Source organism: Camelus ferus, chromosome 13, assembly GCF_009834535.1.
Source record: "Camelus ferus isolate YT-003-E chromosome 13, BCGSAC_Cfer_1.0, whole genome shotgun sequence".
NCBI classification, from domain to species: domain Eukaryota; kingdom Metazoa; phylum Chordata; class Mammalia; order Artiodactyla; family Camelidae; genus Camelus; species Camelus ferus.
In genome coordinates, this window is record NC_045708.1 from 38,926,104 (window position 1) to 38,942,219 (window position 16,116).

Sequence of the window (16,116 nt, forward strand, 5' to 3'; positions counted from 1 at the left end):
GAAAATATGTGCCCCATCCCCAATTATGAACCACTGAGATAAAATGGGGTGAGCAGATGGCTAAAAATGGAGCCCCAGGGAATGGCAACATTTAAAGTGAATCAGAGGAAGAGGCACCTGAGAAGAAATGGTCTAAGAAGGAGGAAACCAGAACAGCGTACTATTATGGAAACCAAGAGAGGGGAGTGTTCCAAGACAGTGGAGGTGCTCTGCCATACCCCCAGAGCAAAGAGGACAGGGAAAACAGATCGTTACAAGCAATTTGATTTGGAGTTGACAAGATAGCTAGAGAAGAGGCTGACATAGAAGGAAGCTGTTTTAATATCAGAAGAACCATGACATGATGTGTTACAAGGAACAAACCAGAAGAGAGGGAAAGCCATCTCTGGCCACCAGGGCTCCAGGCTGCATCAGTCCTCACTCTTTAGGAAAGCAGTGGCCATTCCAACTCAACAGCGGCTAATAAGGAACAAGAGGAAGCCAACTGACAAGCAAGTGAAGGCAGCCCTGAGCAGCTCTGCATGTAGGCTTGTTCAGAAGACTCAAAACCTTAATCCCAGGAGGAACAGCCAGTGACCTGGGAGCTGTGCAGCTTGAGAAGCCTCAGGGGAAGATGGTTAACTGTTTTCAGAGGAAAGACTTTTCTGGGGCAGAGGGAACAGATATGCTTCATGGTTCCAGAACTAATTAGAGAGAGATTTGATTTGGTAGCAGAAGAAAATGTCTAAACTTGCAGCTATTAAGAGAGGTAGTAAGCTCCTCTTCTTCAGAAGTGTGCAAATAGAAGCTGGGTGATTATTTGGCAAGGGTGGTACACAGACAATGCAAACATCAGGTGAGGTTTGGATTAGATGACCTTTCCAGGCTTGGGATCTCTAACACTTATCAGATTTCCCTGGTCATCTCAAAAGTTTTTGTGAAATGGTCAAAAAGAGTGTTTTAATTCATTTTATTAAAAAATTATGCCACATAATGCTCATGAGGTTCAGAACATACAGGGATAACAAGATAGCTAGTGTTGTAGCACTTGGAAGGGAAATTACTGCCTTAGAGTTTGGATCAGTGGTCCCCTGAAGTTCCCAAATGTCACTCAAGGAGCCTGTAAAAAAACGCAGGTAAACTCTACCCCTCCATTCTAATTCTGAAACAAAGAGTTTTTGTTTATAAACCAACAAAGTAGGTAAAATGGAATCATAAAAAATAATTCAAAAGAAATCAGAGAAAAGGAAAAAGAAGGAAGAACAAATGGGGCAAATAGAAAACAAATAACAATATGATTTCAATCCTATCAATAATCACAATAAATGTAATGTAAATGGTCTAATATCCCAATTAAAATGCAGAGGAGACTGAGAGATTGAATAAAAAAGCAAGACTAAAAAAAAAAAAAAAAAGGAAGACAACTCAATGCTGACTAAAAGAAGCACATTTTAAATATAAATATACAAATAGGCTAAAAGTAAAAAGATGGAAAAATGCACCATGATGACATTAATTAAAAACAAAACTAGTGTTGCTAAATTAAAATCAGACAAACAGATTTTAGAACAAGGAATACTACCAGATATAAAGAAGATCAATTAATAATGGTAAATGGGTCAGTTCATCAAGGTGATATAACAATCCTAAATGTTTATATATCTAATAACAAAGCTTCAAAATGCATGAAGCAAAAGCTAATAAACCTGCAAGGAAAAATAGACAAATCCACAATTCTAGTAGGAGATTTCAATACCCCTCTGTCAATAACTGACAGAACAAGTAGGCAGAAAATCAGCAAGCATACAGTAGACTTGAGCAGTGCTATGCACTAACCTGGTTTATAGAATCTCACAGCAGCAGAATACACATTCCTCTCAACTACACACAGAATGGTGTATTTCTAGCAAGATCAACAAAGAAAGAAAGAGAAAAGACATCAGTAAAAGTGTTAAACCTCCAGCTACACTGATCAGGAAAAAAAGAGTGCAGACACCAATCACCAATATCAGGAATGAGAGAGGCAGTATTACAGGTTCTACAGCTGTTAAAAGGATGATAACGGAGCATGACAACCAACTTTGTGCCAATAAATTCAACAACTTTCAAGAAATTGATAAATTCCTTGAAAGACATTATGAAAGTTCACTCAAGAAGAAACAGATAATCTGAATATTCGTGTATCTATTAAAGAAGTTCAATCTGTAGTTCAAAACCTTCCCACAAAGAAAATTCCAAGCCCAGATGGCTCCACTAATGAATTTTACCAAACATTTAAGAAAGAAGGAATATCAAGTCTACACAAACTGTTCCAGAAAACTGAAGAGAAAGGAACAATCCCTACCCATTCTGTGAGGCTAGCATTACTCTCACAAAGACATTACAAGAAAAGAAAAATGCAGGCCAATATCCCTCATGGACACAGATGCAAAAAGTCTGAATATAATTTTAGCAAACTGAATCTAACAATATATATAAAAAGGATAATACATTGCAATCCAGGAGGATTTATCACAGAAAAGCAGGATTAATTTAACATTTGAAAATCAACTTATATAATTCATCACATTAACAAACAAATAAAACATACATTATCCCAATAGACACAGAAAGCAGTTGACAAAATTTGACATCAATTCTGATAGAAACTTTCAACAAAGTAGGAATAGAAGGAAACATCCTCAACTTGATAAAGGCCATCTATAAAAACCCACAGCTAACATCATCCTTAATGGTGAGAGACTGACTGCTTTCTCTTCAAGATCAGGAACAAGGCAAGTATGTCTAGTCTCACCACTTCTAGTCAACATTGTAAATGGCCACTGAAGTAAGAGAAGAAATAAAAGGCATCTAGATTGGAAAGAAAGAAATAAAACTGTCTTTATTCATATACGATATGATTATATGTGTAGAAAATCTGATGAAATCTATGAAAAAAGGAAATCTACTAGAATTAATAAGTGACTTTAGCAAAGTTAAATGATTACATATTGATGTACAAAAATTAACTGTATTTTAATATATTAACAATGAAATACGGGGAGCTAAAATTTAAAAATACCACTTTCCATAAAAAATATGAAATACTTAGCGGTAAATCAGACAAAGGAAGTACAAACTTTTACACTATATTATAACATTACTGAAAACTATATTATGACATTGCTAAGAAAACTAAAGGAGAACTAATGAAAGGAAAGAGCTAATGTAATCATAGATGAGAAGACTCAAAATGGTTAAGATGTCAGTTTTCCCCAAACTTGATCTGTAGTTTCAATGTAATCTCAATCAAATTCCAGCAGAACTTTTCTATAGAAATCAGCGAACTGATTCTAAAATTCATGTGGAAAGGCAAAGAATCTAGAAGAGCCAAAACAGCTTCGAAAAAGAACAAAGTAGGAAGAACTAACACTACCTGATTTCAAGGCTTACTATAGAGCAACAGGAATCAAGACAATGTGGTATTGGCATCAAGACTGACAAATAGATCAGTGGAACAAACAGACCATAAATATATGAATTACTGGTTTTTGACAGAGATGCAATGGCATTTCAATAGAGAAAGGATTGACTTTTCAACAAATAGTGCCTGAACAACTGGATTCCATGCGTAAAAACAAAACAAAAATTTTTGATTCATTCCTTGCCCCATATATAAAAAAAATTAATTCAAAGTGAATCATATACATAATTATAAAATCTAAAACACTGAGATTGCCTCAGAACTGGAGAAGTCAGGACAGATGTTCAACTCTGTGAAAGGACTCTGAAAGCACTCATGGACTTCCCTAATGCCTCTTCTTCCAGCTGTATTATGGACAGGATAGCTGTTCCAAATGGGAAATACTGACACTATAAGCAGTGTGTCTACGTTATACTTACAGTTCTATCCAGTTCTGTCTAGGTCACAGCAGAATTCCCTTCAGCAGTTTCACACTGAATATCTGATTCCAAAACAGAGTAGTTCAACATGGAGGACAAGGCACTGGACACTCCTGGATTCTTTTTCTAGGCTTTAAAATGCTTCACTGAACAAGTCTAGTTGCTCAATTTCTTTGCTGGAATCTCATCACTAGTTAAATGAATTCAGCAGTATTAGCTTCAAAGTGATATTGTGAAGCTCACTTAATGAATGTCTTATTTATAAATCCTTACAAAGAATTGTTTTACCTCAAACCTTCAGGATGAAACCAAATTGAACTTGAATCTTTTTGTGTTAATGGCTTTTCAAAGAGTCTCTTTTTCTCCCAGTGGAGAAATCAGCATAAACACTATTGGAATTTATCTAAACAGAAGAATGGGGCGTTTTTATCATTCCACAATAAAATGGAATTTTTCTTGGAAAGGAAAAAAAAAGGCCTAAAACAATAAACCTTCCAGAAGAACATATAGGATAAAGTCTTTGTGACCTTGGGTCAAGCAATTGCATAAATACACCAAAAGCAAGATCCATAAAAGAAAAAATTTGATAAATTGGACTTCATCAAAATGAAAAACATTTGCTTTTTGATAGACACTGTTGAAAGAATTAAAAGATAAGCCACAGACCGGGAGAAATATTTGCAAATCTTACATCTGATAATGAGTGTGTATTTATAATATGTAAAGAACTCTCATAATCCAATAATGAAAAAAACAATCAATTAATAAATTTTAAAAGATTTGAACAACTCTTCACCAAGAAAGATAGATGGATAGCAAATAAGCATATGAAAATGCTCAATATCATTAGTCATTAGAGAAATGGAAAATAAAACCACAATGAGATGCTACCACACACCTATTAGAATAGCTAAAATTAAAAAGACTGAACATACCAAATGTTGGCAAGAATATAGAGCAACCAAAATCTCATACTCCAGTGGTGGGAATGTAAAGTGACACAAACCACTTTGGAAAACAAGTGGTATCATAAAAGTTAAACATACACCCACCACAGACAGCCATTCTACTTTCCAAGATAAATGGAAACGTATGTCTATATAAAGACTTGTACATAAATGTTCAGAGCAGCTTCATTTGTAATAACCCAAACTGGGAATAACCTAATATCTATTAGCAAATGAATGGACAAGTAAAGAGTGCATCTCTTCAGCCTGGAATTCACAAATTATGGTACATTCATACAATGGAATACTACTTAGCAATAAAAAGGACTGACTATGGACATGTTACTACATGGATAAATCTAATAATAGTTATTCTGAGGGAAAGAAGCTAAGGAGACCAAAAAAGAAAAAAATATATATGCTGTAAGATTCCACTTATGTAACAGTCTAACATTCTAGAAAAGTGCCAACTAACTTGTACTGATAGAAAATAAATTAGTGGTGATTTGAGAATGGGAGTGAGGATCAGGGAGGGGTGCAAGTGAGGGATTACCAAGGGGCACAAGGATTCTTAAGGATGATGGACATGAAAGTATGTGTCAAAACTTATGAAAGTGTATATTTTAAATATGTGTAGTTTATTGTTTGTCAATTATACTTCATAAAGCTGTTTAAAAATACTCACTATACACTTAAGACCTGTGCATTTCACTGAATGTAAATTACAACTCAATAAATATTAAAAAAAAAAGACTCAGAGAAATCACTTCTACCTGGCCTGGAGTTGCTGAGTGGCCCTCAGAATCCCAGTGACAGCCACCATGCAGTGCCACTCTGGGCTGGTCCCTTCCCTCTCTGCCTCTCAGGGAAGCAGTATCTTCCTATCAAAAGCCTGGCTGGGTTCTGAGCTCCTTACCTGCTCTGATGTCTGTGGTTCAGTGAGTCCTAGGATGAACTGAGAGTCCCAGACAAACAGTGATGGCAGAAGGTTAAACCCCACCAGACTTCTAGCCCAAACCCTGGGGGCAAGGCTGAGCCACTTTAAATTCCATTCATCTATCCCTGTGTGTTTGCACAGCAAAGAACCTGTTGTATTTAAGGTACTGATCTTAGAGCCGGGGCCAGGGAGGCTGGAAGATGGCAAATATTGACGCTGGCTGCCTGGGTTCTTGCTGCAGGTTGTGGCATTAAATCCCCCGCTGTGCTGATGTGAACCAGGGGAGGGGCCTGGCTGGCCGCCCTGGGCTCTGTGTCTTTCTGGACCCAGCTTATGGAATGCTGTTTGGGAGGCTGCTACATACAACACCTGCTTCTTTCTGAAAGAAGAACCAAATAAACCAGAAAAGAACAAACACCATTCTTCTGCCAGAACCAGCCACCTCCCGTTTACAGGCTGTTGCCCCCTGTCTTGGGCTCCAGCTTCCTCTTCTAGGGAGTCCTGGCTGAGAAAGAATGAGCCGTCAAGGAGTGGGGATGGTGGGTTCTGGATCCAGGCCTATCAAGGTTTGACCCAGGCTCCACTGGAAGCATTCAAGCAGAGGCTGAAAAACTTTAAAGCAGGAGAGGCAATTCCTACTCAGAGATAATGGTATGTAGACCCCACTAGACAATCTCGAAGGCTCCTTCCTGCTCTTGTGTACTTGGATTCATAGCTCACATGCAGGGTTATCAGTCCCATTCCAACCAGCCTCCCACTCTGGCCTGGGTGACCCACTCAGGGTCCAGGACAGGAATATTCGTCGGACCAATCAGAGCAGTGCTGCACGTGATCCTGGCAGAGGCGCCTTGGAATACAGCTGCAATATCTGAAGACAGTCGAGGGGCAACGCCACCACCCAGGGCTGCAGAGCGGGCACGTACTCACTGAGGAGACAAGAGCCGGCAGAAGAGCCGCTGCTGTGTCCTGGAATGCCCCATGCACCAGGGCACTCCCTGAAACCTACCATTGCCTCCCAGAGCCCCACCCTGCCTGACATGGGTTGACTGTATACCTTATTTTCCTGCAGAAGAGAGAAACTAGACTCCCCAGCTCATAGGCTGTGTAACCTCAAGCAAGTCTCTCACCCTGTCTGAGCCTCAGTTTCCTCATCTGCTCAAGGCTGTTGTTAAGGAAGTCAGGCAAAGTGCCAGGCCCACGGTTAGTGTTCAGATATTAACGGGTGCACGTTGTCTCCCCCAGCCCGTCCTCCTCTATCATCCGGACTCAGCCTTACCTGACTGCTGTTGACTTCCTGGGGGCGCCTCACAAAGTTCCCTCCTTTGCCCTGGACCCTGGGCCTCCAACATTCTTCCCTGCACATTCAGCCTTCACCTGCTGAAACCCTGTCCATTTTTTAAGTCCTGCTTCAATACTGCCTCTTCTAAATCTCCCTTGATTCTTACTCCATCCATACCACCCCTTACAAAAAGAAACCTCCCCAGGTCCCCAGCACTTCCTTTTAGCATCATCATGATATGAGTCCTGGGGTTAGGATGTATGTTCGACTTACAATCTCCCAGCAGAACCTGGCACCCGGCCAGCCCCCAGTAGTGCTCAGAACATGTTTGTGGGTTGAACACCGGGGAAGACATTGGAAGGAAACTCTGAGGTAGTGAAAGAACTCTAGTTTTAGAGTCAGGAGACCTGGGTTTACACCCAAGCTCCCTTCTTCTCACTCATTGTATCCCTTCTCCCCAGTCTCTCTGGCCTCAGTTTGCCTACATATAAATTGGGGCCAGTGATTCCTGCCCTATATCCCTTGTAGGGTTGTTGAGTGGTGCAGAGATGAGGGAAGCCCAGGTTCAAACCCCAGTTTTACCATGCTCATACTCCTCACAAGACTGTGCTCTGGGCCTCAGTTTCCTCATCTGTGCCCTTGAAGGTAAATTCCCCACCACAGAAGAACAACCCTCCAGAAAGAGCCACTTGGGGTGGTAGTGAGCACCTTGCCGCTCGAGACACTCAAGCAGGAGTGGAAAACTTCTTCCTAGGTTGCAAGAAGGGAATGCAGGGGGAACCGCGGAGATTCTCTGGTCAACTTCTGCCCTATGGCCAATGCCTGGCCACCTGCCCCAGCCCAGCCTGCGCCCAGACCCCCACCTGGGCTCAGTTCGTCTGAGCAGTCCCCGCAGTTGTTGATCCCATCACACTTTTGGTCGGAGTAGATCCAGGATGCGGGGTCTCCACAGCGCTCCACGAGGAAGCTGGGGAGGCTCTGGGGCACATCTCCTACAGAGGGACAGATGAGGCATGGAGGAAGTCCACATCTGGCTACCACTGTCCAGGGCTACCTGGAGGTGGATTGTCTTAGCCACCCTGGCAGCTGTCAAACTTGGGGTCATTACACATCCATGCCAGGAAGGGCACAAGGAGAAGGTTTCTTGGGAAGAGGTCAGCCCAAGGGGACAGAAGGGTCCTTTCCTTGTACACCCAAAAGGATGCTCAGAGCCGCCTTGCCTTTCCGCACTCCCTCCCTCCCTCCTCTTGCACCTGCCTTCCCACTCCACACCATTGCTTGCACTATTCTTCCCTCCAGAAATGTCCTCCTTGACACCTGTCCAAAACCATTCCACCTACAAGTCCAGGTTCAAGTTCTTTCACCTCCAGGAAGCCTCCTCTGACTAGAACATAACAGGAATAAATATGAAGTCTTGCACTTGGGCCCCAGAACTCGGGTGATGTGGGTTCACATGCTTTGTGAGAGGGAGTCAGAGCACCCTTGCGGAAAGTGAGTTCTGTATTAGGCAGCAGTGTGATAGGGCTACCAGAAATTAACACAAACTCAGGCCACATCACTAGAGGTATAACCCAGACCGGGAAGGGGAAAAGCCTTTGTTCCTTGGACTGACCAGAGCCAGCCAGAATTGTCATGGATGCTTCTGGAACCAGTCCAGGGAGAGGGACATGGGCAGTTGGTATGGGTTCTGTGGAGTGCCGGTGGAGTGGAAGACCAGTCACAAGGGAGTGACTGGGAGTTCAGAGGGTGGCCGGGGGAAGAGGACACTTATGGTGGGCAGGAAAGCAATCTCAGAATCCATGCAGCACCATCATTGTGGGAAGCAGATGAAAATGTGGCTCATGGTGGGCAGAGGCTGATGAAAGGGCAGAGCTGGGACCAGTCAAGGATACAACTAGCAGGGAGGCAGCTCCAGAGTCAGTACAAGGGAGACACTCCCAGGGAAAAACCAGGCAATGATGAGAGCAGCTGCCTCAAATTGCAGTGAGCTCCCCACCTGCCAGGAGTATGCAAGTAGAGGCTGGGTGGCAGGGGGGATTTGGGCATGAGCCAGGACATGGACTAGATGAATTGTAAGATCTCTTCTGGTCTTGAGGGCCCAGGATGCAATGACCCTCCCATAAGCTACCCCACCCCACCCACTCCAACCCACTGGGCTTTCCTGCTCCTCTATGCAAAGTGCTATACTCCTCTTTCTTGAGAACTGTCAGGTCCCTAAAGTCTGAGACTTGACCTTCCCATTCATTCATTCATTCATTTCATCATTTATTCAGTAAATCATTCTGGATACCTCTCTGTGCAGTACCCTGTGCCAAGCACTGGGCCCCAAGAGCAAACTGACTAGGTTTGCTCCAGAGGAGTTCACAGTCTGATGGGGGTGGCAAACATGCCCATGAGAGCAACAACCAATATGACCAGGGCTGGAACACAGAAAATCACAGAGGCTGTGAGAGGCCAAAGGAGGGACTTTAATCTAATTTGGGAGTCAGGGGAGGCTTCCTGGAGTGGGTAACACTTGACCTCTGCCTTAACGGTTGAATACAGCTTCTCTGGGCATGGTGAGGCCCAGAGTGAAGGCTTTCCCTAGTGTGGGCGCAGATGTGTGCGTGTGACTGGGACAGAATGGGGGCGGGTGTTTCTGGCAGTGAGCACCCTGTAAGCAGAGGCCTGAGAACATGAGGAGGCCTGGTATATTCAAGGTGGTCAGGCTTCAGGATGGCCGCAGGGGGAGCTGGAGTTGGGGGCAAATCCAAAGGGGCCCTGGAGTAGGTACTCACGGCACAAGGCCTCCTCCTCATCCTCGCCGTGGGCACAGGTGCGGACGCCGTCACAGACCCTGCTGGCCGGGACGCAGCTCCTCCGGTCATGGCACAGGAAGCCTGTCCTGTTCATCAGTGTCACACAGGCCTGGGCCCCTAAGTGGGCAGGGTGAGCCCCAGAGGGGTCAAGGGTGGTGCTCACTAGAGCATTACCAAGTTCTCCCCGCTGAGCCCCACCCCAAGCTGTGGTGAGCTGCTGGGGCCGTGGGGAGGACACTGGGCTTGGCACCAGAGATGGGGTCCAAGCCCCAGCTCTACTTCTTGCCAGCTGTGTGACCATCGTGAGATGACCTGACCTTTCTGTGCCTCAGTTTCCTTGTCTGCAAAATGGGGATCATAGAACACTCCGCCAGGGAGATGATTACATAAGGGCCTGTGTGAATAACCCTAGAATGTAGAATGTGCAGGGTAAGTCGTGGTTCCCGCCTTTACTGAAAGCTTACTGATCATCTCATGGGAAGTGCCTGAAGACAGCTCCAGTCAATGAAGTGGCTTTCAAGATGGGGCTCCTGGTGCAGATGAGGATGTCAGAAGCAATATACTGGGGCCGGCCAGGGACCATTATGCCAGAATCCCTTACATTTGCAGGTTGCAAAGCACTTTCACATTTTTTATTGTATTGTTTCCCTAAACACCCCTGGGAAGTGTCATTATTCGACCTATTTTATAGATGAGAAAAGTAAGACTGAGAGAGGTGCAGCAGGCCCAGTCACACAGCTAATAACCCAGGCCTGCTGCCGTGGCTCCTTCCCGAGGCCGGGCCGCATTCCCAGTGTCCAGGAATGGTGGGAGCCATCTGACTGTGTCCATCCTGCTGAGAGATTTTCCTTCCATCTCACAGGGGGAACGCCCAGCCCTAGGGCTGCCCAAAGAATCAGAGGAGAGAAACTGGTAGAGGAGCTGGGACGTCAGGCGCCACAGACTGTGCACGTGTGTGCACATGCCTGCGTGCAGGTTGGAGATGGGAGCAAGTTTGTGCCTGTGTGTTTGTGCACATGTGAACCACGTCTCATCTCCTGGAACTGCCTCAGCCAACATGAAGGGTCGATCCTCAGAGACACTCGCACTGTCACACACACATACATACACACATCGACACACTCTCACATACACAAATAAGCCCACATACGGGCACACACTCTCACACAGATGTATATCTGCATGCAGACACATGCACACACACCAAGACACATACACACTCACAGACACACACACACAGGCAACTTCTCACGTGTTCACATCTACCCTCAGTGCCCATGTTCCCGTGCAGGCATGTAGGGTACTGTGGACTGTGCCCCCTACCCTCACCTTTCCCCCTCACACCCTCGCCTGGCTACAGAGCCTTCTCTCAGAAAGGTAGCCCTGGTGACTCCCCGTCCCCAGCTTAATGCCTTCTCACGGCTCTCCGGATGGTGACCTCCCTCTCTTGTGTAGCCTTTGAGGCCCTGGGCCCCTGCCCCACCTGCTGCTCCTGCCCTTCCGGTCCATTGGCCTTCTCTTTACATTTCCTCCCACCCCAGGGACTCAGCACATGGTGTTCTTTGTGTCTGAACGCTTTTCCTGCCACCTCCTCTACTAAACAATCCTACTTTCCCTTCCTACCTCAGCCCCCTTTCATTTCTCAAGGTGCCCATCCTGACTCCTAGACTGGGTCAGAGCCCCTGCTCCAGACTTACAGAGCCCCATTACCCATGGCTTAATGTGCTTATTGGATTAACGTCTGTGTCATTCTCCAAACTGTTAGCTCCATGGGGCAGGTTCAGTGTTGGGGCTCACCATGAAGCTGGACCTCAAGAATGTGTCGGACATGTCCCTGTCCTCTGTGGTGAAGGCAGACACACAGATGGACAGCACCACTCAGGGCAACTAGGCTGGGGAAGAGGAAGTATGAGATCTATGCGAGCTCTCAAACCAGGCAGGCAGGCAGAGAAGGCTTCCTGGAGGAGGTGGCAACAGAGCCAGGACTCTCAATAGCTCATGTTATAGATATGCAAATGGAGGCTCCGAACTGTGTATATGTCAGTGTCTGTGTATGTGTCCACAGGAGGAATTGTCCAAAAGTCACTTCGTGGAGAAGCCAGGCAGGGTCAGGTTTCCCCCATCTCTCTGAGCCCCCCAACCCCTCTGAGCAAGTTTGACCCCACCCTCTTGCCCACCCTGACCTGGCGTGCGTGGTGGGGGTCCAAGGATGGCGACCAGGGCAATCAGGGCTGCAAGAGTTGCCAGCAGGAGCAGCAGGAAGGCTGAGAGGAAGGCTCCTCGGTGTGAGCAGCAGAGAGGGCTGCAGTCTGCTGTGTGGGTGGGAAACCAGTGATGCAGCAGCCAGTGCTGGGGCCCGGGACCACTCCCCCCACCGTCCTGACCCTTACAAGCGGCCCCTCCTCACTGGCGTCTTGGGGGCAGGACAGGATTCCCTGGAGGAGAGGGCTCCCAAGCCCACCATGGTTCTCTCAGCTCTGCCTGTGGGCCCACCCCTACCAAACGCCAGTCCCTGGCCCAGGTCTAGTAGCTGGGGCATGGCAGTCGGGGTGAGTGTCCCAGGTCTCTGCTCTACCCCTCACCACCACCACCACCCACTGTCCTTCCATGAGGCTGTCTCCTCAGGAGGCAAGGAGAGATGGACACCTGCTTATTGAGCCCCTACCATGGGACAGGAACTAAAGCAGGCTCTTCATAGACATTATTTTTATTTTTCAAGACAATATTTATTTTACAGATGAGGAAACTGAGGCTCAGAGAAACTGAGGCTCCAGGTGACCTCATGAGGAGCCGGGATGTGAATCTGCACCTGTATGCCGCCAAAACCAGTGCCCTTTCCATGATGCGAACTGATTGTTCATTCTGAAGCCACTAGGATGCTGGTTGGAATTCCAGTTCCACCACTTCCCAGCTGGGCCAAATTGAGAAGCCACTTTACTTCTCTGTGCTTGTTTCCTCATGTGAAAAATGGGGATAATAATCCTGCCTTAGAGTTGTCAAGAAGATTGACTAGGTACTATACTAGTAAGTGCTATAAAGGTTTTAGCTACTATTAGTGTTTTTTGAGCACCTACTACGTGCAATTCTACATCTTAAATACTGTGGAAATGACGGTGATAGGTGATGTCCTCCTCCATCAACTTACTTTTCCCTTTTAATTTTTGCTTGCTTGTGAAATAATGAAAGAAAGTTTTATTAAGGACCTACTAGGTGCCCTGCTCTATAGAGGATACAAATGCAGTCACAGCTCAGACCCTTGCCCTCCAAAACTTGCAGTTGCACTTAGAAGACAAGGTGTGGACAGGTGAAAAGAAGAGTATGGGCACACCTGCTGTCCTCTGGGGCACAGTTATCTCTGAGAGGTGGGCAGGAGTAGAAGACAAGGTGTGGACAGGTGAAAAGAAGAGTATGGGCACACCTGCTGTCCTCTGGGGCACAGTTATCTCTGAGAGGTGGGCAGGAGTGTGTCTGATGCATCTGTGTCCTCAGCCTCCAGCCCAGAGGCAGGCACACCACAGGTGCTTTGTGAATACTCTGACCTAGAGATCCAGGAGACAGGGGAAGGCCCCAATTCAGGTCAGTAAAGGTTGTTTTCATACAGTCCACTCGCATGTCCAGAGCTGCCTACTCTGTGCTCACCTGTAGTCAGACCTGTGCCTGTCCTCCTGCAGCTCACGGAGCGAGGTGGCAAGTGTGGTTAAGGTAGTGTGAATAAGGTATGACAGGTATTTAGATGCGTGAAGGGGGTGGGATTTCCACAGGCCGGTGAGGGGAAGGGGTGAGGAGAGGGCATCCCAGGTAGAGAGCCCAGGAGGAGGAGAGGCCTGGATGGCACGTGGGGACAGCAGGTGGCCTGGTGTGGCTGGAGCCTGGGATGGGTGTGCGTTGGAAAGGGAGACGACGGCAGGAGATGCCACATAAATCTAAAACCCTTATTCCCTGCAGCCTTTGTCAGTGGCTCCCTTGTAAACTCTGGTAACCAGGGAGACAGCAAACGGGAAGCCCAGCAGGGAGAGGCGTCCGGTGCCAAGCAGCTGCTCCTCAAATATTTGCGCATCACAGACCGCAGGCGGGTGGGGTCACGGGAGAGATTCGGGTCCACGCCTAGGTGAAGGCTGCCCTTCAAAGCCAGGAAGCCCTTAGGTGCCCATTCCCTGAAACAGGCAGGAAAAGGAGGCCCTTGTTCCACACCCTGCCCGCAGTGAGTCAGGCTTGACATAAACAAACGTCAGTGTGGAGCAACTAAGGCCCTGGGACTCGGCAGCCGGAGGGAACCCAGTTCGAATTTGATCCCTGCCTCCTGCCTCCTGCCTCCTGCCTCCTGCCTCCTGCCTCCAGTCTGTGTGGGATCCCTGCTTGGCCGAGCCACCCAGCCTCCCTGTGCCTCAGCTGCCTCATCTGTCCTTGCCCCCCAACAGGAGCCCCCTGAGAGAGGTCCCCGGGGTTGAAGGAGGCCCCACAGTGCCGGGCACATAATAGGGGCTTGATTCTTGGTAGTTATTACCAGTAGCTACCTAAATGATCAAATGAGGGCCAAATAGGGCACACAATAAGTGCTCAATAAATGTGTTCCTTCCTTTATTCCATAAAGGTAAAGCAAAATGTCCTGGTCACATGGTGAGCCAGTGGCAGAGAGCAGGTGCTAAGTAAGTATGTGATCCTGCCTACTTTATCCCATGGAAGTAAAGAGAATGACTCAGGTCACCCCCTGAGCCAGGGATTTGACTCCAGAGCTCTTTCCTCTGTAGGTTACAGGGGGCCCACTCTATGTGTATGTAGTGCATACAGTAGGTGCTCAACATGTGCTTGTGCATGGAGAGAATGAACAACCCTATTAAGCACAGGGTTGTCAGCTTGGCTGGCCAGGAAACTGGGGGTGGACGACTTTGACAAGGAGGCAGAGGTCTGAGAGACAGTGGGAGCCTCAGGGAGCCCCCTTTGTGTCTCCATGGCAACTGCCCAGCTTCAAGGGACCCCTGCCCCAGGCCCTCCGTCCTTTACCTTCCCCTGCAGGGAGGGCTTCGGTTCCAGCAGCAGCATTGCCATTGCCATCCACCTGCCCAAGAGAACAGAGTGAGGGAGGCTGAGGTGAGGTGAGGTCCCGAGGAGTCAGACTGAAGAGTTTTTCAGAAGCATCACCACTTGGGGGGAGCCACTGGCCCTCCCACTCCAGCATGTTGAACACCCCAGACTCATCATGCCTATTTCACTTTTCCACACCTTTGCCTGCACTGTGCCCTCTGCCTGGAATGCCTTTTCCTCCACCGTCCACTTGGCAAACATTCATCCCTCAAACCAGCTCAGGCTCCTCTCCTCCTCGGAGAGGTTTTCCCTGATGCCCCCTCCCATCATGTCTGTCATTCCCTCCTGGGACCCCTGTCCTCTCCTAGCACTCTCCGCCTGATTTGTGTACTTGGTTCACCTGTTGGGACCCCCTCCCACCTGGTAGAGAGTCTCCAGGGTGGTGGGGGAGCTGAGTCATCTCAGTGTCTCCCCTTTCCTGCCCACTCCCTAGCCCGGAGTTGGTGTCCGCAGGTCTGGAGCCGTCTCAGGGCAGCTCTTACCTGAGGGAAGACCTTGTTCATGTCTCCAGCTCCTCCGGCTCTAGCTCCCAGCTCCCAGCTCCCAGCTCCCAGGTCTAGTCTCCGGGCTCTGAGCATATGTAGAGGACTCAGCGCAGGTTCCCTGCCTTGTCACCAGGGGCAGCCAGGACGCAGGATGGCAGGAGGCCTGGCCTGGCCGCACCCTCCCTGTGGGCAGTCCCCTCTCAAGCAGCCTCCCACATAGAGGGAAGGACAGGAGGGCCCTGCTCCTGCCTGGCCCTCCCCACTCTGCAGTCTGACAGCCACATTCCAAGACTGGAATTCTTATCCCCACGTTACAGGCGAAGAGCCCAACGTTCAGAGACAGAGAAACTGCACTCAAGTCACACAGTGGAGACTTGGGGGAATGTTTAGAACCCAGGAACTTTTCAGAGTGTGATTTTTCCTATATATCAGTGAGGAGACTGGAAGATCTCAGGCCCCCAAGCTGCATGAAGATTCAGGCAGAAATACCCAGAATTAACGTTCCAGTGGCTAAAAAACAGGGGTCATTTTTTCATCGAAGTTTGTTCAATGAAACACATAATCTAGATGGAAAGACTATGCATCTTCCACTAAAATTAGAAAGCAAATATAATTTCAAATTATTTTCTTTTAAAAAGTGGCCATGCACATTTTTATTTTTCCAGAGATGGTGCCTGTGATGAGGGAAGGTTGGGTGCAGGTGGCTTACCTGAATAACCCCTTCTCC

At 47.3% G+C, this 16,116-nt stretch overlaps 1 protein-coding gene across 5 annotated transcripts; it reads right to left on the bottom strand.

Moving 5' to 3' along the window:
* Window positions 1-4,576: 4,576 nt before the first annotated feature.
* Window positions 4,577-15,560, bottom strand: LDLRAD1 (low density lipoprotein receptor class A domain containing 1). Of its 5 annotated transcripts, none has more exons than XM_032494337.1 (6): window positions 15,387-15,560; window positions 14,824-14,878; window positions 12,006-12,131; window positions 9,802-9,939; window positions 7,888-8,016; window positions 4,577-6,671 (listed from the first exon to the last, which is right to left on the bottom strand). In XM_032494337.1, the coding sequence occupies exons 1-6, from the start codon at window positions 15,480-15,482 to the stop codon at window positions 6,523-6,525; spliced, it is 693 nt and encodes a 230-aa protein (XP_032350228.1). In that variant the 5' UTR covers window positions 15,483-15,560; the 3' UTR covers window positions 4,577-6,522. The 5 variants fall into 5 exon arrangements, 3 of the variants coding, with proteins under 3 accessions (XP_032350228.1, XP_032350227.1, XP_014410902.2); XM_032494336.1 differs by having other exon boundaries at window positions 12,006-12,134; XM_014555416.2 differs by lacking the exon at window positions 7,888-8,016 and having other exon boundaries at window positions 12,006-12,134.
* Window positions 15,561-16,116: the final 556 nt, after the last annotated feature.

What these genes read in the sequence shown, in the direction of transcription:
- LDLRAD1 (XM_032494336.1), bottom strand. Translation starts at nt 15,482, where the DNA reads ATGCTCAGAGCCCGGAGACTAGACCTGGGAGCTGGGAGCTGGGAGCTG. An exon ending in AGCCCTCCCTGCAGGGGAAG is followed by an intron (nt 12,135 to 14,823) that starts GTAAAGGACGGA and finishes CCACCCACACAG; the next exon opens with CAGACTGCAGCCCTCTCTGC. An exon ending in CTCAGACGAACTGAGCCCAG is followed by an intron (nt 6,672 to 7,887) that starts GTGGGGGTCTGG and finishes TTGTCTCCTCAG; the next exon opens with TGAGTACGTGCCCGCTCTGC.